The following is a 24,563-nucleotide window of genomic DNA, read 5'->3' as shown; positions in this document are numbered from 1 at the left end:
TATATATATATATATATATATATATATATATATATATATATATATATATGAGAAAAATGAATATACATTTAAATGTATTTAAGCTTAGGTACCAAAAACCCACCATAATATGCCGTTCTCTTTTTTACATTCATTATAATGTTTTTAAACTTCAACCCCTAAGTTGATTTACTGTCAAGATTTTCGAAATTTCATTATTATCTTCCTCTTACATCATATATTTTTGCCGAACACCTACTAGGTTATATATATTATAGTTGAAAATGAAAATTATGTAAGAAAAAGATAAATGTGAAATTTATAAAAATCTTGAAAGTAAATCAAGTTATAAGTCGCTTATAAGAACATTGGACGATTACAATGTATATATGATACAAAACGACGTACTATGATAAGTTTGGATACCTATGTTTATATACCCTTAAGGATATAATCACTTTTCCATATATATATATATATATATATATATATATATATATATATATATATATATATATATATATATATATATATATATATATATATATATAGAGAGAGAGAGAGAGAGAGAGAGTTAGGTTCAAATGTTTCCAACAACTATTCTGTAGATCTAAGAACCAATCAAAATTAAGCAAAAATAAAATCATTAATAAATCATAAAATGGTATAATAGTAATCTATGCATTTGCTTATATGGAAATTTCTAAGATATTTGACTATTTCTCCTTAAATCATGTCGTTCCACATCTTAAAAACCCTACTCCACCAACCAATCACGTCTGCAATGATTCTCCTGCTTCCCAATGTTTTCTCTTCTCTTTGCTGCCCTCCACCATATTACGACTACCTTCCACCACCAACACCACCAAACATCAAATACTTCAATTGATTATCGACAAATCCTCTGAAATAGACATATTTGAAAATTCGTTGTTTCCTTCTGCACTCATCAACTTTCCAATTGATGAGCCAACCTTACCATCAACGACAGAAACCACTGATTGATGCCTTCCTCTAGTCCCATCTTTAACGCCTCATTCACTTGTCGACATCCTACTTCTTGTTGAATCACCAATCTCCTCCACCTACTCCTTCCCCTTCGTCGCCATCAATCACAGCAGTAGTAGTATCTTGTACGTTTTTTCCTACTTTTTTTTTACTAAAATTGTGTTTTTTATCCTTTTCCCATGATTTTGTGAATCTTTCTCCTGCTTGCGATGCAATTTTTGGTGTTGTGAAGGTGTTTGGTGTTTAATACAACTTGTTGAAGGTGTTTGACATTTTATTTCAAGGTAAAACTAGGACAATTGGATAATGCACATAAGGTGTTTGATAGAATGCATAAGAGATGTTTCAAGCCAAATTCTTAGTAATTGACTAATTCCATATTTAAAACATAGTTTCTAGTAATTTTACAATAACATGCTTGAGAATGATTTGACCAGTTGTGCCTGTGGTAAGGATGGTTAGCTAAATTTTACTATTTTTTCTATTGGACAAAAATTTCAAGATTGTTAAATTGCAAATTATTGGTTTGTTAAGTTTCATCATCTAGAAATACGATTGCAAGCTGCCAGTAACATGCTTTTAATTTTTTATAGTGACAATTAAATTTATAACTAGTAAAATGTATTTTGTGTATTCTGTTAGAATGTATTCTATGTATTCTGCCAGAATATATTCTATGTATTCTGTCATATTCTATGTATTCTACTAGAATATATATCAAGATTTTGAAGAATGTATGCATTATTAAAGTTGTAATTCTTAGTAGGATACCCTTAGTGTTTATTTTTTTTTTTTAGTTTTCCTCTCTTGCAATGTATAAAAAAACACAATTGGTGTTGTTTTTAGAAGAAATTAGTGTATTGGAATGTGAAAGTTGAGTATGAGGTGTGAATGGGTTTGTCTGTATTCTATCAGAATTTATTTATATAAATCCATTATGTCAGAATGTCTTTAAGAATGTTTGTTAACAACAAATATATTTCCTTACCTGGTAATAATAACGAGTAGTGCATGTTATTCTATCATAATTCCTTCAAGAATGAATCAAATATTGATCATACAAGAGAAAGACTTGGAGTGGAGTTCAAAAACAAGTATATTTGTGAAAAATTACATTCTTACGATAATACATCACATTTTTGTAAGAATATTTGTGAAAAACAAGATCAAGTGCATTTGTTCAATAATTGTATATTTAAAATAGATAACTAAAAGTAAAATGAATTACCGGGATCAAACTCGACATCATTCACCCTACAATTTTTAATTGCAAGATCGTAACCAAATCTATCAACTTTTTTCTTGTACTTTGGCAAATCAATTGTTACAACTTGCCTTTGCATCTCAAAATTGTCACAAAGTAACGTATCAAAAAAATCAAGAACCGCATTCATTATATCGGGATCATATTGGAGCTGTGGATCCTTATAATGATAATACGGATTCAAAAGATAAGACGTTAAATGTAAACTTGAATCTAGACGACCTTTCATCTTTTTGTTTATGATATCTATAATAGGCTTGTAAGCTTTCTCGTTACCGCCCAATGATATGATAATTTCTTCTTTAGCAGCTTTAATCTCCCCGTAAACAAAACCCATTGAGGGCTTCCAATCCGCATCAACCATTCGAAGGACTTTCACCAAAGGGGAGAACACCTTTAAACATTGTGCCACACCAGACCAAAATTGGACACTTGACACCGTTTTATATGAGGTAATCCCTTTAGGCGTACTAGAAAATTTACATTCCTCCCATTCGGTGCTAGAGAACATGTCTTAGTTGCTCCTTTTTTTCGGCCAAACTTTGTAATGTTAGAAAGATAGAAACAAATCTCGTGACTCCCGGTCGGATAATTTCTCTTTTGTTTGTGTAACTTCTCATCATCGCCGAGGTTTTGTAGTGAGCATAAATGAAGATGGTTAGCTTCTTTGCTTGATCTAGAATTTTCTTAAACCTTGGGAGTGCACCAATACCTTAAAGAAATAAACACGATTAAATAACAAATTATAGTATAAAATTAAACATATTAAAACAAAATAAAGTAATAAAGTAATAAATACAATAAATAAACAAAATAATGTAAGTACCTTCAAGCATAAGGTTAATGGTATGTGTCGCACGTGATGTCCAAAAAATAGATGGTCTTCTCTTTTAGCAACTTTGCCGCCCCCATGTTATTCGTGGCATTATCGGTCACAACTTGAACAACATGCTCATGACCAACTTGTTGAATGCAAGACTCCACATATTCATATATTTTTTGGCTTGTATGTGCTTCGTTGGATCATTTTTTTGAAGATAAAAAAAATAGTACCCATCTTTGAATTAACACGTAAATTCATACTGCTCCTTCTCTTTCGATCAGACCAAGCATCCGTCATAATCGAGAATCCATCCTCTTTCCATTCTTGTTCGTTTTTTTTCAACAAGTTTTTTGTTATTTCAACCTCATGCTTTAGAAGCGTGTCACTCAAAGCATATCTAGTAGGAAGTGGAAGCCCGATTCCAAATTGGCCAACAACCTCCAGCATCATTTTGAAGCTATCCCTTTCAAAGGCATGAAAAGGATTTGCGCTTTCATATGCCTACTTACTAATGTATTTATGGACCGTGAGTATTTTTTCTTTCCGGACAATATTGTTAAAATCAACATTTTTTCCCTTTCTCGCATTCAAATCTTCTTCGGGGTTTATTTTGTTTGCGTAGCCATCCATGGGGCCTATAACATTTGGTGCCTTCAACCCCAAAGAAGATTCAACTCCATCCACGCTATCATGAAATTCTTGTCTTACCTCAAATCTTAAGGCTTCATCTTGCGAATGTTTAGCTTTCTTTTTTAACTTCCCTTCATTAATAGAATTTCAACATTTCAATTGATCATATTTTGTAGAATTTGGACATGAAGATACATTCTCCTTCACATGAGCAATATGTTGTTTCATTCTAGTAATCCCTCCGCCAAACACTTTTCCACATAATTTACATTTCAATCTATCCAAGTTGCTTTTATCCGGGATAAAACCATATTCCCAACCAACATCATCCGAATTCCGTTTATGTGTATCAGTGGTGGTTGATCCCACAGACGGTGTAGTCGAAGCATTCGAAGTCATTGATTGTTAATTGTTAAATCATCACATTAACACATTAAAAAAATTAACACCTTAAAAAATATATTATAAATGCTTCACAAAATGATTATCAATCAACCAAACAACTTATAGATTCATGTTAATACCATAATGCTAAAGCGCTAAAAGAAATACTTAACAGATTCATGTTTATCAGATTTCAAGTTTTCAACAAATGCACAACATATTCATATTTAAGTATTTAACAGATTTCAGAAAAAATACTTGACAGATTTCTGTTTAACAGATTTCAACTCAACATATGCATAACATATTTATATTTAACAGATTTCAAAAAAGAAAAACTACTTGACATATTTCATGTTAAACAGCTACAACAGATGTTCAATTAACCGGATACCAAATTTCCTAACAAATTTTTCATGTTAATCAGCTTTCACAAATGATCAATTTCTTAACAAATGTCACAGAAGAACAGTTAACGGATGTATAAGAAGAATTGTTAACAGATGTTCAGTTTTCCTAATCTCAAATCGATTTCACCTTTTGCTTCCTAATCTTCATAAATCAAACTCACATAAATCATGCATGATGTATACCATTGAGACTTAACCCATGGTCAATTGATAAATTTAGACTTGATAATTGCTTTCTGTGAACAGAAGAAGCTGTCACAGAGAAGTACAAAACTAAAAACTAACCTTTGCTGGAAAATTCAATTAATGTCGATGAGAGGAGCTGATGTCGGAAGAAGAGTTGATTTTGGAACCAAGATACTTCGTGAACTGGAATCGTGGGCCGAGAAACTTCATGACGGGAGGAGATGAAGTCGTGAACTGAAGCTTGGAAGGGGACTGCGCCGTCATGGCTTGAAGGAGATGATGAACCCGAGGCTGGAGCTAAAGTCGACGACGTGAGATGGAGACGGTGAGAGTTAAAGTCGAAGTGAACGGAAGAAGAAGATGCTCCTATTTCACTTTTTTGTTCTCGTTCGTGGTTTGTGTCCAGACAGGCAGAGAGAATGTCGTTTTTTTACTGCATCTAATGAGAAAACGGATTTAACCCTAGAAGCATTTGTCACATTTTGACAATTTTGCCCTTGTAATTTTTTTGAATTACATTGACTTCGTTGACCACCTAGACCCGTCTTTGACCGACTTTGACCACTTCCGATTATATAATCCGATTAGCTATAAACGTCGACGGTAGAGGACCGTCAAGCGCCTAGGCGCCGATCAACACTGAATTTTTATGACATTCTATTAGAATATATGTGATTATATTAAAATTTATAAGGTTGTTATTTTGTAAGAATATATATTAATTTGTATTTAAGTTCGGATGTCTATGAATGGATATAAGAATGTTATTATTATTCAACTAGGGTTTAAAAAAATGATTTTTTAGTAATATTATAATAGAATACCATTATGACAGAATCATAGAACATCATTCTAATTAACAAAATAACATCCCGATAGAATAAAATCGGTATATTCACTTCTCCGATATATATATATATATATATATATATATATATATATATATATATATATATATATATATATATATATATATATATATATATATATATATATATTAATTTGCAATCCCATTCGGTCTATTTCAACCGGATACCGGTTCTGTTTCACCCCAACTAATACCACATAATATCATAACTGGAATAACAGAGTCATCAAGCAAACACAAGCATAACCGACAGTTGTCACAAAGTCAACCATCATACTACAACACAAACTAGTGGGCCGACATTGGTGCCTTCGACCTATGGATACAATGAAGGAATCTCACCTGAAACTAATAGTTGAACCCACACACGCTAGTTCTCGAAGGAATTAACAAATACGATCCACTTGATAACATGTCGTATGAGTAACACTACATACGTGAGCTAGGTGAGCGTGTCACTCTCAAATGCCTACAACGCATCAATAACCCCTAGTTAGTTCATTCCTTAAGTATTACTTAATAATACTCAATATTACACTTTATTATTACTTTTTAAATCATTATGAAAACTGGCACACGGACCGATTTACCCCTCTCAAACCTAACCCCATGAAAGGTTGATAGTAGTTATTAATAACATTCACTTAGCTTTCCATATATGTAAAACACATGCTTTAATTATTTTCTATCAAATTCTAATGATTTAACAAATGAAGTATAAAAATTGCCCCATTCTCTGGACCAATCAGCAAAAATGGTCATCAACACCCTATAAGGGATAGGAATCATTCCACTGAAAACATATAGAACAAACTAGAGCCTTTCACATAAACTCAGCCCTTAGATTCATGCAATTTAGATTTTTCTAGATTTATTTATTCATTTTACAATATGACTAATGAAAACAACATTTTTCTGTACCAATCTGTATGAAACTCCAATTCCATCCAACTTAGGTATGGAATCAGACCAAGCCCAATTTATTAGAAAAAATAGACATTATTATAAACATATAGAGAAAAACCTCATTAAAAATGGATCCCCTGGATTTAGTTATGATTTTTACAACAATACCCAAGTGATCAGTGAAATTTCTAGACCAACGTGCATTCAAAGTTAAACCTGTACATTTTTGTGTGGAATCAGATTAAAACTTTTAGGAAATAAACTAGACACAATTTACAAACTCTAGGAAGAAAAATCATGTAATTTGGAGTTTTCTAGATTTAATTATGATTTTTACAAAGCTAGTGAACGATTTCAGGATTTTAGTAAAACCATTGAGTTTGAGTTTACATTCAACTTAACTCATTAAGTCCTTAATGTTTAGGTCCAAAAAAAACCAAAACAGTTAAATGTGATCTTAGACCTACTATTTTCAATATCAAACAATAAATGACTTAATCGATCAAGAGCTTGGACAAATTGACTCAAAACATAACTCTTCTTCACATTAAGCTCATAAGAAGAGTTTTAAGGTTTGATCTTCAACTAAACCCCATTAAGCATTTAATGAATCAAAAATTGGTCGGAAATAGAGCTTCACATAAGCACCCATTGATTGGTGTGGTTGAACCTTCACACCAATTACACTTTGAAAATAAGAAGCTATGAATTCAATACTTTTAGCCAAGGAATAAGCAAGCATTCAAGACCTCATCACCACCTAATAAACTCAAGGTAGTGGTAAGGTCGATTTCTGGTAGCCACCACCTTCGGAGGTAGAGGTGGTGAGTGATGGTGGTGTGTGGTGTTTGAAAAAAAAAGAATAAGTTAAAGAAGATTTACACACATATACACAACTTAAGCAACAATAAAGACCAAACCCATTAGTCAACAAATCCGGTGACTGCCACCACCTCAGGCGGTGGTGGTGAGTGGTGTTTGGATAGAAAAAGAAAGAAATCAAGTAAGGAGGAAAACACATATACCACTCAAGCTTCAATCAACACAATACTCTCCCCTATTTCTCTAGCTCCGAAGACAATAATGGTGGCGGCCCTATGGCAGAATCCGACGACTGGAAGCTCCAACAATGGCAGCTCCGGCAGTGACGATGGAGACTTTTCCTCCCTCTCTTGATTTTCTGGTTATACCAGGCAATGACCCCAACTCTTTCTAGCTTGCGGCAAACACTAACACACACTTACACTTAGGGTTTTGGCTTAATTTAAGGAGGAACATACACATATATCAACAAAATGAGTTGAATGTTATACCCACACGATGTTGTCATGATGCAGGGAACAAGGAGACAAGGGTTTCTGAATTTGGTAGAATCACTCTCCGAAGTTTGGTCTTCTAACGAAATCTACCCTAACTAAATTTCTTCCTACAAAAGAGATCTCCATAAATATCAAAATTAGACCTTACAATTCGTGTATTCGAGTCATGAAAATGTGTCAGCCACAATTTCACACGATATGATTACACGATGAGAAATAAGTTTTATCTCAATTTTTAAGATGTATTCGTGTCATGTAGCTGCGTCGTATCATGTCTCTCACAGATTCGTATATTCATGTCTGGAATTGTCAGGTCTAATCAAAATACCCTGGGACTTATATTTCCTGTTATTAATGTTATATTTATAATTATTATTTTAGTCATTTTTATTTAATTTAGTTTTAATTCCTTTTAAAAAATATATATTTTTATTGCATTTAAGCTACTCAACAAATCACGATAATTAATCGTGTTGTTTTATTTTAATTATTAACTCATCTTTAAATTCAATATAATGCATTTTATTCAATTATATCCCAACTTAGAAATATAATTATATTTGTATAATTATTTAATTTATTTCTTAAACCTCTAATTCCAAAATAATTAATAGTAAAACAAGGCGTTATATATATATATATATATATATATATATATATATATATATATATATATATATATATATATATATATATATATATATATATATATATAAAAGAAAAACACAAAAATATTAAAGTAAGAGTAAAATTGTCTTTTAAATGGAGTGAGGATGTGCAGTGTAATTTTTAAACCGCAACTTGTCAAATTTCTAAGGTTGACCTGAAACTGCGAATATGAGCAAACCACAAGGACCAAAACTATAATTTACTCATACAATTTTGAACATGTCATTAACTCATAATAATGGAAAATCTTTATAAATGGTCCCTATGGTTTAAAAAAATCAAGTTTAGTCCTTAACTTTTTAGGTTATCAAGGATCATCCATATGGTTTAAAAAATTTTAATTGATTATCCCATACGTATATAAAAAGTTATTTATATCATTTTTAATTTATATTATATTTTCCTTAATTAAATTTTAATTTGAAAAAAAAAATAAGAGGTACCCCACCCCACTCAACTTATCATCTCCCCCCTCCCCCTTCTCTCTCTCTCTCTCTCTCTCTCTCTCGCTCTCTCTCTCTCTCTATATATATATATATATATATATATATATATATATATATATATATATATATATATATATATATATATATATATATATATATATATATATGGGCAATGTGAATATACTCTTAAAGGTATATAAGCTTAGGTATCCAAACTCAACATATTACATCGTTTTGTATCATATATGTATTGTAATCGTCCAAAGTTCTTAAAATACAACTCCTAACTTGATTTACTTCCTAGACTTTTATAAATATTATCATTAACTTCCTCTTATATAATTCTCATTTTCAACTATAATATTTATAGTCTAATAGGTGTTCGGCAAAAAAATGTGATGTAAGAGGAAAATAATAATGAAATTTTGAAAATTTTGAAAGTAAATAAAGTTACGAGTTTAAGTTTAATAACATTATAATGTGTATATGATTTAAAACAGTGTATTATGGTGTGTTTGGGTACCTAAGCTTATATAACATTAAGGGTATATTCACGTTTCCCTATATATATTATACTTCATAAAACATATTTGGTCAGATGCTGAATTTTAAGTTGTCCAAATCATAATGCATCATGTACAACACTTTTATGCATTATAGAATAAGTAAATGTTATCTGATAAACAACTAAATCGATTAAGGGAAAGAAAGAGGCTGCGAAAGGAAGAAGGAAACAAAAGGGGTGGGGTGGTATGCTTATTTTTTCATTTTTTTTTTGATTTTTTTTTGTATGTTATCTATGTTCACAAACTCGATTTTGAAAGTTAGGGCTGTTGATGCTGTTAAGGTTTAACGATAGCGATTTTCAATTTGGTCAATAATCGATCCTACTTTCTTTCCCTTCAGCTTCATCTTCTCCTTTTCTTTTCGACCTCCCCATTTGCTCAATTGATCTTTCAAGTTCCCATAATTTGCTATCCATATGTACAACATATGCTGATGAGAACAAGAAGTGGAGGATGAATCGTGGTGGTATTAAATAGCCATAGATCTATTGATCGCCCTCTTACCATAACTTCTTACCATAACTGAGGCATATTCATGTTTAATATTTTTAAGTATTTGATCTTTGTTGTGTTTTTCTTTTCTGATTTCACAGGTTAAGGAAGACATAGCAAGAATTGGACTGACTCGAGGTACCGTATCTCTCTCACTACAAGGATCAAGCCCTATGCAGACGACAATTCTGGATACTGTACTGACAAAATGTCATCGGTAAAGGTTATAGAGACGACTTTTCGTCTGTAAAACATCGTCGGCATAACTCCGTCGATAAAAGTCAAAAATGTCGTCGGGACAGGGGTCGTCAGTATTGCTCAACCTTTTTCGGATGACATGTTGTCGTGAAAGGATCTTCAGGATTGATTTTCGAGGAAATAAGGAAAAGTTTTATTCGGAGCCTATACCGACGACTTGTTGTCGGGAAAAGGAAGGATAATACCGACGACTAGTCGTCTGGAAAAGTAGGTGCAACCAACTTCCATTCTAATATTACCGACGACCTGTCGTCTGTATAGGGTTCGATCCTTGAGATGTTACAGTCCAATCACCAACACCATATCGGAACCATTACACTGTTGTAAGGATTTACAGTAGAGGCTCCTCTGATATGCTCTCTTTCTTCATATTTCTATCTTCCCCACCAACGCTTTGTTCTCTTTGTTTACCCTCTTTTGGGAACCATCAACAAAGAAGTAGGAAGGGGAAGATGTAAATCAGGCTAGCGGTTTCAATATCGCACGACTGATTGTGTTTGATTTTGGATGATTGCAATTTTAGTTTTAGGTGAGAGTTTAGGTTAAATTCATGAATTATTTTGGTTTTAGGGTTTGATTTAGGTTTGTTTGTAGGTTTTGATTTGGTTTTGGTTTCATTTGACTTGGTTGCGGAGGTTACCGACACTGGCTCTAGAGTGGAGTGGACTGATTGGTGGCTGCCAAAGTGGATTAAGTGTGGATTAATGGTAGTTACTGGAGGTGATGGGGATAGGCTATTATTGGGTCTTTCAACAATCAAGGGATAATAGGTGAGGTGTGGGGGTGGGGTAAGTAGTGGATGACAGTCAACAGTGCTCGTTTTTAGTAGCTGGCGGTCACCGATGATGGTTTTCGGTGTCTCAATGGTGTTAAGTGGTGGCTGGGATTGATTGGTGGTGGTGGTGGGACCAATATTTAATAATACATTTTCTTTAATTTATAAACTATAACAAAGTAATAATGAAAATGGAAATGGAAAAGAAAATATAAAGGGTATTATAGTCTTTTTATGTCAACGAGAGACCAAAAACGCAACAAAATCAAACAATAGGGATGGTGTGAGTGAAAAAAAAACATTAAGGATCAAACGCGAAATTTTAAAAAACCACAAGGACGATTTGAATAATTTGTTATTATTTTTTTTTACTAATTCAACTTTTTGTGCAGTTTTTACTTTTTTTCTACTAATTATTCATACAAAAATAGTTTATTTTACATGAATTTTTACAACCATTTTAAGGTTTAGCAATTTATATAAAACATATTAAAAATCAAAAAGTTCATATGCATAAAAAATTTAACAACTTAACCAAACATATATTTAATTTATCACTAGCTTTTAATGGTACAACTATCATAATATATATTGATACTTATTGATCATTCTAAAACACACATATGATAGGATCCTAGTTAGACTATTAAAAAATATGGATAATGACTTAAAAGGGTAATATATTTTTCGATTTGTATACATTTGATCATTGAAATTTTTTTTCATCTATATTTACCCCTTCAACTTGTTAAACTATACGCATTCAATCATTATGACCGGTTACTCCAAGTTAACCGGGAAAAATGACTTAATAAGATAATATATTTATTATTTTATACACATTTAGTTGTTAATATTTTGTATTCATTTAGTCCTTAATATTTTTTTGTTTCAGAATAAATCATTTTTGTTTTGGTACTTATGAATGATTTTTTTAGCTTTTTCTCACGACATCTTACATAGAAATATCATTGATGAGATGTCTGGGGGCGATCTCGACTGCTGGTTGCATAAGTCTTGTGGTTTGGTTTAGACCTTGTGTTCCGAACGGCGTAACTTCTTCATACGATATCAGATTGTAACGATCTTTATATCCAACTGTTCGTTTTTCAGTCTACTACAAGTTTCGTTAAAATTACTCCCGTTAAAATATAATATATTTTTACTTACGGTTTTATAAAAAAAACATTCCTACATGCATTCATAAAAAACGTATGGATATAAAGATCGTACATAAAAATATATTACTTTTTAACAGGAGTACTCTAAACGAAAGTTATAGTTGACTAAAATATAAACGTATGGATATAAAGATCGTTAAAATCCAAAATCATATGAAGAAGTTATAACATTCTAAACACATAACCTAAGCAACCAAGTAGTCGAGATCGTGATTGATATAAGCATCAAAAGCCCTAAACATCTCATTAATGATTGTCTCACGTATGCCGTGAGAAAAACCTAAAGAAATCATTCATACCGAATGAGTACAAAAACAAAAATGATTTATTTTGCAATAAAAAAAATATTAGGGACTAAATATGTACAAAAATATTAATGATTAAATGTGTACAAAGTGCGAAATGTATTATCCTATTAAGTTATTTTTACCGACTAACCTGGAGTAGCCGGTCATAAGGACTAAATGTATACGGTTTAACAAGTTGAAGGGTAAATAGACGAAAAAAATCAATGGCCACACGTGTACAAATCAAAAAATATATTACCCTTTTAAGTCATTATCCCTACAAAATACGTCATTTTGCCGTTTTCTTTAACATATTTACAATATAGCAACAAAGTGTTGCCTTATCCTCTCGTTTTTTACAAAGTTTATAAAAGCCTAGATATTACACCTCCATCTTGCAAGTTTAGAAAACGATTAGTAGTGTATTTTAATTATTATTATTATTTTTTTTGTCATTTTAGTTGTCATTTTTAAGATTTTAGTGGCCATTTATATCTCATTTAAGTGAAAGGTACAATGTCTTAATAACAAAAACCTGTAATTGCAGTTTACGGTGATACAATATAAAGAAATAGAAGTAGGATGGTATAAGTTAATAAACAAACAAATGAAAATACATTCTTATTTTCAGCCAAGTAAACATGACAATGGAATGGAATGGTTCATTCCATTCCACTCTTCATTGTAGCTTTTATAGTTAACTGATCAAGTTGTGGAGTTGTAAAAGCCTTAAAACCTGCTCCAGAATGGGTATGCCACCCTACTTCAAGTCAACTGTTACATCTGATCATGCACCTCCACTATACATGTGGAGCAGGTTACAGGTATTCATGTCACTTTAATTGTTTTAATATATTGATAATAAAATAATGATTGATTATATGGTTCACCTTTTTTTTTGACCCGTGGTTCATCAACATATGATGTTACGTTATGCTGCAATATGTCTATATTATGTAGGTTTTTATGCAAATTGAGGAGTTACTATTGTAGTTTTCCAATTGAATATCGACCACATTACCTGATGGCAGTTGATGCAACAGTCATATGCGTGAAGAGTAAATAAGTCATATACGAATGCATCGTCATATAGCATAATTAAAAAAAAAAAAAAAAAGTAAAGAGTAAGGAGTAAGGAGTTAATAAACAAAGAATACCCTTTGAAGAAGTAAATTGCCCTTTATTCTGTTGCATGCTACAATCACTTCTCAGCCGTTAACTTTGAAGCATAGAAGAACCAAAACACTTGTTTTTTTTTTTTCACGTTATTAAAGCCAAACATTAAAAGTTGTCGCTATTTTAAATAGCTTTTCTCATGTAAAAAAATTATCAAACTTTACTTTTTAAATAGAGAAATTAAAACTTTCACCAAAACTAATTGTCTAGAAAAAGAGAGGGTAAAATCACTAAACATGTAAAAAGAAATAGAAACAAACTTTGATTGATCTGTTTATTTAATCATCATACTTTCACTTCATCCCATCTCATTACAACAATTATACTTTGGAAAATCTATCCGACTACAAAAACATCATCTCATCACAAAACAATTTTTATTATCATTGAGTAGATTTTCCAAATTACAATGCCTTATTAAAAAGAAATTTGAATATAAATTGTTGTAGTAAAAGGAAAGTAAAGTAGGATGCTATGAAAGTACATTTCTATAACCTGCAACAATCTCTAGAACCAAAAACTATACATAAACTAAATTTTCCAAAATCTTTAGAACCAACACCAATTGCAGCCACTACAAAGAAAAATTAATAATCATTTGATTTTGGAAATTTTATTAGTGGTATAGCTTAATTACCCATACAAAAGAAAGTGTGACAACACCCCTCCAAAATGGTATGTAATGCAGAAAGTAATAGCCATTGGTATTAAAATGACAGTAAAAAGGGATAAAAAAAAACCACCAAATGAGCAGAAAAATAAATTCAAATTAACGGATGAACATTGCATCTCACATGTTCATAGTACATATGCATACCAAATTAACCTTAAATCACATTTTTTATGTTTCTCAGACTTTGAAAATAGCCTTTTTATGATCATTTTTTCAAAAAAAATAAATAAATAAATAACATGACAAGTTATAACTCTATATGCATGTAAGGTAACAAAAACATATCTAAATACGTTTTTACATCCTAAACTAGATATTTGTTTTACCAATATCATGAGGTATGCTATACCTACTTGTCAATATCAGCAAGTAGCCTATATTTACTAGTCAATACCATGTATATATCTACTTATCAATTTTGGGTATGGTATGTATCTATATATCTATTTCATAGGGTATTCTCTCTCTCTCTCTCTCTCTCTATATATATATATATATATATATATATATAATGGTAAGAAAAGAGAATTCACAACTAAAAATGGAGGAGACCGGGAGGAAGGTGACTGGGATGAGGAGGAAGAAGGGGATATGGAACCACAACATGAATCCGAATATGATTCTGACTTTGACTCTGATGACAGATATGATATGATGATGAGGCAAAAAAAATCTTTAGACCCCTTTCTGAATTTTAAGTCGACGGATGATGATTTGAAGATGTGGTGGCAGAAGACCGAATTAGACCTCATTCGTAATTTAATGCCGGTGGATTCCAATAGTTCTAAAAAAATTGATATGGTGGATTCCGATAGTTCTATGGAAGCTGATCTTGATGTGCCAAATAAGAAAAATGTCATTTTGAAAGTCATTACTTCAAGTGTGAAAAACCTTTCTCTGCAAATTAGAAATGTAGAACCTGTGAATAAGTGAAATGTTTTGGTGGGAAGGTTTTGACAAAACCTTCCCATCAAAACATTTCATTTATTCACAGATACTAACTTGCAAAAAGTGGTTTTCACACTTGAAGTACTCAAAATGACCTTTTTCTTATTTGGCACATCAAGATCAGCTTCCATAGAACTATTGGAATCCACCATATCAATTTTCTTAGAACTATTGGAATCCACCGGCATTAAATTATGAATGAGGTCTAATTCGGTCTTCTGTCACCAAATCTTCAAATCATCATCCATCAATTTAAAATTCAGAAAGGAACCTAAAGATTTCTTTTGCCTCATCAGCATATCATAACTGCCATCAGAGTCAGTCATAATCAAATTCAGATTCATGTTGTGGTTCCATATCCCTTTCTTCCTCCTCATCCCAGTCACCTTCACCTTCCTCCCGGTCTCCTCCATTTTTAGTTGTGAATTCCTTCTTCTTACCATTGATTTTCTGCAAGTATCACAAAAAGAAAGAAATTATTATCTGATGGAAGAATAAACACTTTAAACTCACACTCCAACGCACTTCAGCATCCAAATAAAATTTCTTAATTTTCCACTCTCCTTCGATACTTAATATTGCAAGAGAGTCTCTGCTATGTTCAAAGCGGGCTGGTTTGATGTTCTTCAGCTTCAGTTTTTTATTACAACAGTTCTTTGTGCACTAAATACAACCAAGATAAGAAATTAAATACAAAAATATTTACAACAATTAAAACGTAAAAAATTTCCAACAATTAAAGAAATATCTTACTGTCAAATTCATCGTGAATCTGTTTTTTTTCCATTCAAAGGGCACAAGAAGTTGTGTTCCACAAATCATACAACGAAAAACATAAAGTCACCTTCTTCGGCTTAAGATGTTTCATCCCTGATGTTTTACCAATTGCATCCAGGCAATAAATACAACCCATCTTCCTGATATTAAAACGAAAACATAATAATGATTAATAAGAATTCAATATTTCTGATCTAATAAGTTAAAGAACAATAGTAAGAAAAACAACAATCTAGTGATACAACTTGAACGTTCTCAAGAAAAATGGAGGGGCGGAATTCTTTCAATCAAAGATCAACGAAAATCTCAACAGTAGTTTTGATTAGAGAATGAAAACAGTTCAGATACTTCATTAATATATGAATATCTCGACAAAGCTGAGTAGTAGTTCAAGACCTAGAAAGATCAGTCCACAGATTAAATTGAAAACCACAAAAACTGTAACAAATAAACCCTAACATTAACTAGATACAGAATGAGAAAGTAGAACCCTAACCTCTCTAAATGAGGAGAAAATCCGAAGCGCGTGTCTCTGTGAAATGTCTCCGAAATGAACGTCATGAAATATCGGGTCGGACCCGGGTTACAAGGCCGGCCCAAGTTAGGGCAAGCTGGGCAAGGGCCCGTATCCAACTCTGATGGGTAATTGGGTATATCACACTTGGGCCACCCAAAATATTTCTAGATCCACAAAATTTTGAAATTGAAGACGAGATGAAGGATCGCAAGGTGAAATCGGAACCCCGGATGCTTATTGATTAAAATAGGTATAAAAAATTGTCGATTTTTAAACTTTTTCTGTTTCTGTTTTTTGTACAAACTCGTTTATAAATTGGCTGATGAAATGTCAAGTTAGCTCAAACTGAGATATGAAAATGAGCTTCATTTTGATTCCTTATTTTTTATTATGTTTTTTTCTCATTAGTTTAGAAGATTCAGATTGACTTATTGTTATGTATGACTCCTTCTATAAGTAGCTTAATAAGTAATAACACTCCATGTTATATTCTATAAGCAATATTATAAGTTCCATTTTCATGTGTTATGTAAATTTTCACACATAACTCATAGTAATATTGATCCACTTGTTTTAACCTGAATGTTTCAGTTTATGATAACCTATGTTTCCAATATATTCATATATGTGTTCTATGATGAGATTCACTATTTGATAAATGATAATCATGTTTACATTAACATATATCATACTCATGTGTACAAGTCGTTTCCTTTGCAGAAGTACTTTTTTGAATGGTATTTGATAACTTAGTGTCAGTTTGTTCAAGCATCGAATTAGTTTTTTGCTAATTGCTCTCATAATAGGATTAGATTATTTAAATACTTAGTAGAGTAATTTAGGGTATATATTTGTTTGAATATTTTAAATGGTTTCTATGGCAATATCTTTCCTAATTAATTAAACACTAATTAGGGTAATTGATTAATGAATTGATACACCTGCAGCAGCAAACCTAGTTATTGCAATCCAAAACTTTCTCCAATCATGGTATATAAGATCTTGTTAATGGCTAAAGTGAGAATAAAGTTGTTCTAAATTAAAATTGTTGAAGTTAGCGGTGAGCATTTGGATCGGACCGACTCTTGGACTGCACCAGTTTTGGAAAAAATTGTGAATCGTGGACCAGACCGGATGAGACTTACTGGTTCCTGGTCAGGTCCGTCCCAGAGGGTGGGCAATAAGGGCGACCGTCCATGACCTATCTTTCAAAAAAACCCAATTTTTTTATGGAAATTGTTATATTTAAAAGATAGTACAACTAATTTTCTTTCGATTATTGAGTTATTATAAAAAAACTTGATGACATTTATGTATTTTAAGGGCTTATTTTTTTCTCTCGCTCTGGGCTCAAAATATGTTTGGAACGGCCCTGTTCCTAGTCGAGGTCCGAGTTTTCCGATTCTTAGAGTCGTTGGACCGATATAACTTTATATGCATACGGTATAATTTGTTAAAACGAATTTTTGGATTTGATACAACTCATTAAAACAAATATGTTGTTGGTTTGATACCTTACTAGTTGTGAGACTCATGTATTACATGGATTAATTTAAAAAATAAATAAATATAAACGTTAAAATATTTGAGAACTTTGAATTTTGAAGAAAATAAAAAAAAATAATGAATTATTATAATTGAAATGTTTTTATCTTTTAAATCTCCTTATTCTAATAAATGAATAAGTTTACTCTTCTATTGTCAAATGTCACAATATTTGAAAAATCTTTATTAATATTATATCACACCTATCATATCACATGTCAACCTATTAATTCTCCATTTCAGATTTTAAATTTTAAATTTCTCACTCTAATTATATTAAATTAATAATTGAGTTTTCATTTCAAATTTCAAATTTTAAATTTCACACTCTAAATATATTAAATTAATAACATTAAAACAAAAAATAAAATAAAAATAATATATATATATATATATATATATATATATATATATATATATATATATATATATATATATATATATATATAAGGTGATATAATTTAATGTATTTATTTAAATCAACGATTATAATTATATAACTAAAAAAATATTTCTTAATTAATAATTTATTTAAAATAATTTATTAATAATTTTAAGTTTTTACTATGAAAGTTTAATTGATTTTATAACCGTGATTCTCTCTGGTTATAAGCTAATTTAAATCAATAAATAAAAGAAACTAATGAGTTTTAATTTCAGAAATTTTAAAATTAAAAGGTAAGTTCATTAATGAAATTGATATTCATTTATTACTACATTTATTGCAATTATTACATTAAAATATTATGTGGAATTTAATAAAATAGAAAAACTCATAAAATGACATGTGGAAAAAATATTAATTCAAAATGATATTTGGCAAATTGAATTAGAGTTTAATAAGTAGCAAAAAAAAATCTTTCATTTATTAGAGATGAGAACTCATTAAAATGAATACTTTTTTGAGTTTGATACGGTACAACTCGTAAAAATGAATACATTTTCGTTTCTTGTGCCTTTTGGACCGATCAAACTTTGATTGTTTATACTTTATACTATTTGTTTGAAGGATTGTAACTCAATGAATATAACACAAAATATAACGCCCCGACTCTCAGGTATTAACTTTACAGCTTTGTTTTCCATATTTGAAAGGTCTACTCGACGAGTTGGATGCCCTAACTCGTCGAGTAGGAACGTTTTCGGCCACATATTTAAGTGACCAACTCGCCGAGTCAAAGACATGACTTGACGAGTTGGAGCTGGAGGATGAAACCCTAATTTCAGGGGCTTTGAACCCTATTTAAATGGTCATTAGCCTCCCATACAGCCCCTTGTGAGTCCAGAAACCATAAATCGCTGTTTTCCTCTCTTTTTGTGTGATATTAAGCCTTGAGGTGGATTATGGAAGGAAGATCTTAAAGTACTCTTGGAACAAGAGGAAGGCTGTAGATCCGAGTTCTACCTCATCTTAGCATCGTTCTTGAGGTAACAAGTTGTTACCTTGACCTTGTTCTTTCTAGATCTCTTCATGTTGAAGATTAGGGCTTTTATAGCATGGGTGATAACCATTTTCGGGTATGGGCAAGGACCTGAAGTTGCAACTTCAGATCTGAGCTTATCTTGGCCTCTATAGCCATAAAGTCGAGCTTTAGCAAGTATGAACCTTCCTTGTTGAGTTAAACCCCATTATAAGCTTGGAATTGACATTCTAAGCCTTTAGAGCCTTGCATGCATGTAAAGTTTGCAACTTTACGTGATAAACATGCCTTGGGAAGTGGGATCTGCAATATGGAAGCTTGGGATGACTTATAAGCATCTGTCTAGATAAAGGACGGAAGGGAATCGACGAGTTGATAGCCAAATTGGCGAGTCCGATGAAGATTATCATGCAGGGTTCTGCATGAACTCGGCGAGTCAGTTAGGGTTTTCTCGATGTTTGGATATGCATGGACTTGGTGAGTCGCAGGGAAACTCGACGAGTCGATTGGGGGATTCACGGCTTCTCGAGTTCTGGAAGGACTCGACGAGTCAATGAGCAGCACTTGATGAGTCGGGTTAACATGGACTGTTGACCTTGATTGTTGACTTTGACTTTGACCAAGGGTTGACTAGTTGACTTCTGGGGGTATTTTGGTAATTGGAAATTTATGGCATGACTAAATGATGAATATAGGCGGTGGAGCCCGTGGTTGTGATTCGAGAGTTTGAGCTTATCTCTTCAGTCGACATTTGCGAGTGAGTTATCCTCACTATATCAACAGGGTCTAAGGCACCAAGGTCGACCCTTTATGATTTGTATCCGGATTATAGCATGATATGTTTATTGATTTACACCCTGGTAGTTAGGATGGTGATATGCTTATGCTTAGTGACCTGGTTAGGTCGGTGTCCCGGTTATAAGATGTTGCTATGCATGGTGATATGTTAGTTCGGTTTGATTGTTATATATATGTTGGATTAGATGTTTAAGTCCATAACTATTATTGGTATGTATTTGACCCGAGAGTAGCATGGTCCATTTGGGTCGCACTTCACCTAACAATTTGTTTGGATATACTTTTGAGAATAAGATGTTTATGATCTATTAATATATTATAAGTTATAATATATTAATATAAAATCATATTATTTAATTAGTGTTGATCAAGAACTGATTTTGGAATTAATTTAGTGATCAAAAGAGGCTAATTAAATATGGACTCTTATATATATATATATATATATATATATATATATATATATATATATATATATATATATATATATATATGGATTGGGCTAAGATTTATTTAGGATGGGCTAAGAGTATATGGAAGTCCATGGATAGTCCATGGAGCTTCTAACTCATGGATCCTAGGTAAATGAAGAGTCATGGGTATTAGGGTTTAACGCTAATCCTCCTTAATATATAAAGAGGTCCTTGGTTCTATAATTGGCACTAGAGTGTGTGTGAGAAACAAGAGTGGGCCGATTTTGTGAGCATCATATTCTCTCAAGTATTTCCAAGTTGTTTTGGGTGATTTGTGATTCCATTTGAGGCTTCCACACTATTGGGGCTAAGCTCTTAAAGTTCAAGACTTCAAGCTACATCAAAAGGTATGTTATCTAACTAGGATATTGTAGTATAGTTGCTTCATATTATGCTAGTTAGGATAAAACCTTGGAATATTAAATATTAGCATGTATAATAGAGAAAACATAGATCCAAGGTTTATAGGGTTGCATGTACACCATAGGCTTGTTTTCTTGAATACTTGATGCAAATTGGTGAAAATCGAAGTTTGTATGTTGTCTGGACAGCTGACTTGCTGAGTCCATGAAGGGACTCGGCGAGTCTATGCCCAAATTCATCCAACTCGTTGAGTTGGTTCGTGCACTCGACGAGTTGGACCCCCAGACAGCATATCTTCGAGTTTTGGTGCTGGAATTAGTCTAGAATCATTACCTTAAATGTTTTGGACTTATAAAACATGTTTTTGATGTGGTAATGATTATGGTGAACCAATTTCAAAGTTATAATAAACTGTTTTGGACTTATAAAACCTGTTTTTGATGTGGTAATGATTATGGTGAACCAATTTCAAAGTTATAATCAAAAGTTTTAAAGTTTTATATATGTTTATATGATTCTTGAAAGTTGTTGATTATGAATGTTCATGAACTTATGAGTTTTAGTAGATCATAGGAATTATGTGCAAATTGTTTGATAGTATAATTTTTCATCTTTATGACATTGAATGGACTCCATAACTTGTCCTCAAGTTATGGAATTCCAAAAAAATTTCTTTAAAAGGGTCATAGGTTACACGAATTGAAGAGTTTTTCTCATAAATGGTTTTATGGACTCCGTAACTTGTCCTCAAGTTATGGATGTCCAAGAGTCTCTTCATTAGAAGTTTTTAAACCTTTATTAAAACTCATAAGTTATGAATATCCAAAAGTTTTGAATTGCTCAAAACTTGCCCTCAAGTTTTGGAATTTGTAAAGCCTCACACAAACTTTAATTCCATACCTTAGAATTTTAAAAGTTTAAAATTCAACCCTTATACTTCTATAATATTAATAGTTTAATTATTATATATATATATTTATATATATATATATATATATATATGTATAAGAATAAGTCAGTCTTATCATTAGTAGGCCTCATTCACGAAGCTGATCTATAAGGGGGGTTATAAGGTTACTGTTTATAAAATGACAGTTTAATGGGTGTCCACTCTCACCTATCGCTTCCTTGACTGGTGGAGGATCGTTAACCGAACGGGTAGGATAGGACATTAATCCTCATTAAAAGTAGAATGAAATTGTAAAGTAACTAAACCTTTATAAATTCCCAATCTTAGTTACTTTAAGAAAATGTGAAATAGGTGCTAACCCATGAAATTACACTTTGTACCTTAACAAGTCGTTAGTGGAGCATATGTGGTTAACCGACACACTAACAAGGACTAGTAAGAGTGGCAAAGGGTGACTTAAGTTTTATCATAGATCGGTGGAGTGCGTGTGGTTAACTGGCACATTGATTGGGTAATAAAATTAAGGGCACCAAGTCAATTTGCATGGTTATTCACACCTTGTTTGTGATCCTCGGCATCCCAGTCACAAACTTGAGAGGGCACAATCAAGATTTAAACATGCCATTGAAAAGTTCAATGAATCTCAAAAGATCTAGGAGTTTCAAATCCAAGTAAAACCTAATAAAATTATTTCGTTTTTCATGGTGGAAATTGGTGAATCGTCATTCACCTACCTTCAAATATTTTATAGCTTGGATTACAGCATCCCTCTTCCAAGTTATAAAATATTATGTTGGGTAAGGATGATGGGTGTCGGTTTCCCAAGGAAGTTAGCTATTGATTGGGTTATTTAGTCACTTCCTGAGTCATATAGTGAGTTTGTTAAAGATTACTATGTGATAGATCTCGACATGACCCTAATAGATCTTACCTATTTGCTAATTGTTGCTGAATCAGTAATGATTTAGTGTAATGGTCAAGCAAATTTGATTGGAAGATCTGCTTCCCAAGCTGACATGGACATCCCAGAAATGATTCCTTCTCCTAAAAGGAAGTAATTGGCCATGGTCAAGAGTGATGATCATAAGAGAAAGACCATTTCTGAGACTGCTCTATGTACTGGCTCAGATGAGTCTGTGTGTTTCTATTACCAAGGAAAGGGACATTGGAATCGAAGCTGCCTTGACTACCTGAGATCTTTAGTCAGAATGTATGGTTCTGCTTCAGGTAAGTCTACTATCTAACTCCATTAAGTTCCTAATTGTTGATTCTTAATACATGATGTGACTATATTGCATTTTGATGTTTGGCAAGATCAAGCAAGGGGAAGGAAACTTAAAGAAAGAGTATGTTGAATCTGATCGCGAAGATGGATTTCAATCACATGGTTCGAAGATTGGATTCTTGATCTACAACTTAGGAGTTACGATAAATTGCTAGGAAATATGTAATAGCATAAGTTTTCATTTAAAGTTGCATTGTAAGGAAAAGTTTTTCCGCATTTTATAAATAAAATTTTGTTTTACTTTATTTTTATCTCCTTGCAATGGCATTTATGGAAAATTGATGTTTATATGTTTCTAGCAATATTGGAAATATGAATTTGATTCTCTCATTTGTGGTAGTGTCTGAATTTACCAAATAAGGAAAGATTCTCATCACCCAAGTTTCAATTGGACAGAAACTTGGAATCATACAAGCTGTATTGTATGATGAATGAGAATCTTCATCTTTGGAAAGTTAAGACTAATTCCTTGATCACATGTATATGTGAGTCAAGTGAAGGACTAAGGGATCGGGTACTATGAGTGTGTGCTGGTCAAGGTCCACCATAAAGGTCGATTTGTCATGATTTAATAAAGCTTAGTAAATATGGTTATACTTGCAATTTTAAGTATAATTCTGTAACATTGAAAAAGTTTCAATGTATGGCAGAACGAATAGGAAAGAATCAAATTAGGCAGAAGGATAAAAGTTACTCAAATCTGAAAAGATGGGAGAGTACTTTAGTATCATGTTTTATGATCATCTTAATGATTATGAAACCATATCACAAATTTATACTCTAAGGACATCTTAGTGCATTCTTATGGCTAAGGAGAGGAGCCATGAATTGTTGGAATGGTTAAAATCAAAAGGATGAATCATACTTCGTTCCAAAACAATTCTTAGAGTCATACTCCAAGATTGTAACCTTGAGTGACGTAAAGGAAGGTTTAAAAGACTTATCAAATGTAGAGTAAAATGTTTTCTACTCTTGTACATTTGAAATTGGTAAGTTGTGATGTCTTGGATAAGACAAAGATCAACTATGACCAATTGTGTAAAGTGTTTGTCTTGATAAGAATCCGTACTAACTCTTGAATATTTGTTTGTCAAGGAATGGTTCTTGACAAAGAGAAACTTTTATGTCAAGAGGACAGTGGGAGTCTTAAAGGTCTTGAAAGTTTCAAGAACTAATCAAGGATAACACCTATTGTTTATCGCTAGCACACGACTTGAGGTTTATAA

General features: G+C 32.0%; 1 protein-coding gene and 1 long non-coding RNA gene across 4 annotated transcripts; both read right to left on the bottom strand.

The window, feature by feature from the left end:
- Positions 1-2,192: 2,192 nt before the first annotated feature.
- Positions 2,193-7,733, bottom strand: LOC111909996 (uncharacterized). Of its 2 annotated transcripts, XR_006190984.2 has the most exons (4): positions 7,484-7,733; positions 5,895-6,021; positions 3,078-5,323; positions 2,193-2,963 (listed from the first exon to the last, which is right to left on the bottom strand). It is a non-coding gene; the product is annotated as an uncharacterized LOC111909996 (long non-coding RNA). The 2 variants fall into 2 exon arrangements; XR_002856421.3 differs by lacking the exon at positions 5,895-6,021.
- A 5,217-nt stretch (positions 7,734-12,950) lies between these two features.
- Positions 12,951-16,515, bottom strand: LOC111909995 (uncharacterized). 2 transcript variants are annotated; one of them, XM_023905796.3, is made up of 3 exons: positions 16,002-16,515; positions 15,774-15,911; positions 12,951-15,698 (listed from the first exon to the last, which is right to left on the bottom strand). In XM_023905796.3, the coding sequence occupies exons 1-3, from the start codon at positions 16,068-16,070 to the stop codon at positions 15,567-15,569; spliced, it is 339 nt and encodes a 112-aa protein (XP_023761564.1). In that variant the 5' UTR covers positions 16,071-16,515; the 3' UTR covers positions 12,951-15,566. The 2 variants fall into 2 exon arrangements, 1 of the variants encoding a protein (XP_023761564.1); XR_002856420.3 differs by lacking the exon at positions 15,774-15,911.
- Positions 16,516-24,563: the final 8,048 nt, after the last annotated feature.

This window comes from Lactuca sativa, chromosome 4 (assembly GCF_002870075.4).
Source record: "Lactuca sativa cultivar Salinas chromosome 4, Lsat_Salinas_v11, whole genome shotgun sequence".
In the NCBI taxonomy this organism is placed as follows: Eukaryota; Viridiplantae; Streptophyta; class Magnoliopsida; order Asterales; family Asteraceae; genus Lactuca; species Lactuca sativa.
This window is presented reverse-complemented; position numbering and strand designations above follow the sequence as displayed.

Bases quoted from the DNA above. Each gene is read 5' to 3' on its own strand.
- LOC111909995 (XM_023905796.3), bottom strand. From the start codon at position 16,070: ATGATTTGTGGAACACAACTTCTTGTGCCCTTTGAATGGAAAAAAAAC. The intron at 15,912-16,001 runs GTAAGATATTTC...GGTTGTATTTAG, and splicing joins GATTCACGATGAATTTGACA to TGCACAAAGAACTGTTGTAA. The intron at 15,699-15,773 runs GTGCGTTGGAGT...TGATACTTGCAG, and splicing joins AATTTTATTTGGATGCTGAA to AAAATCAATGGTAAGAAGAA.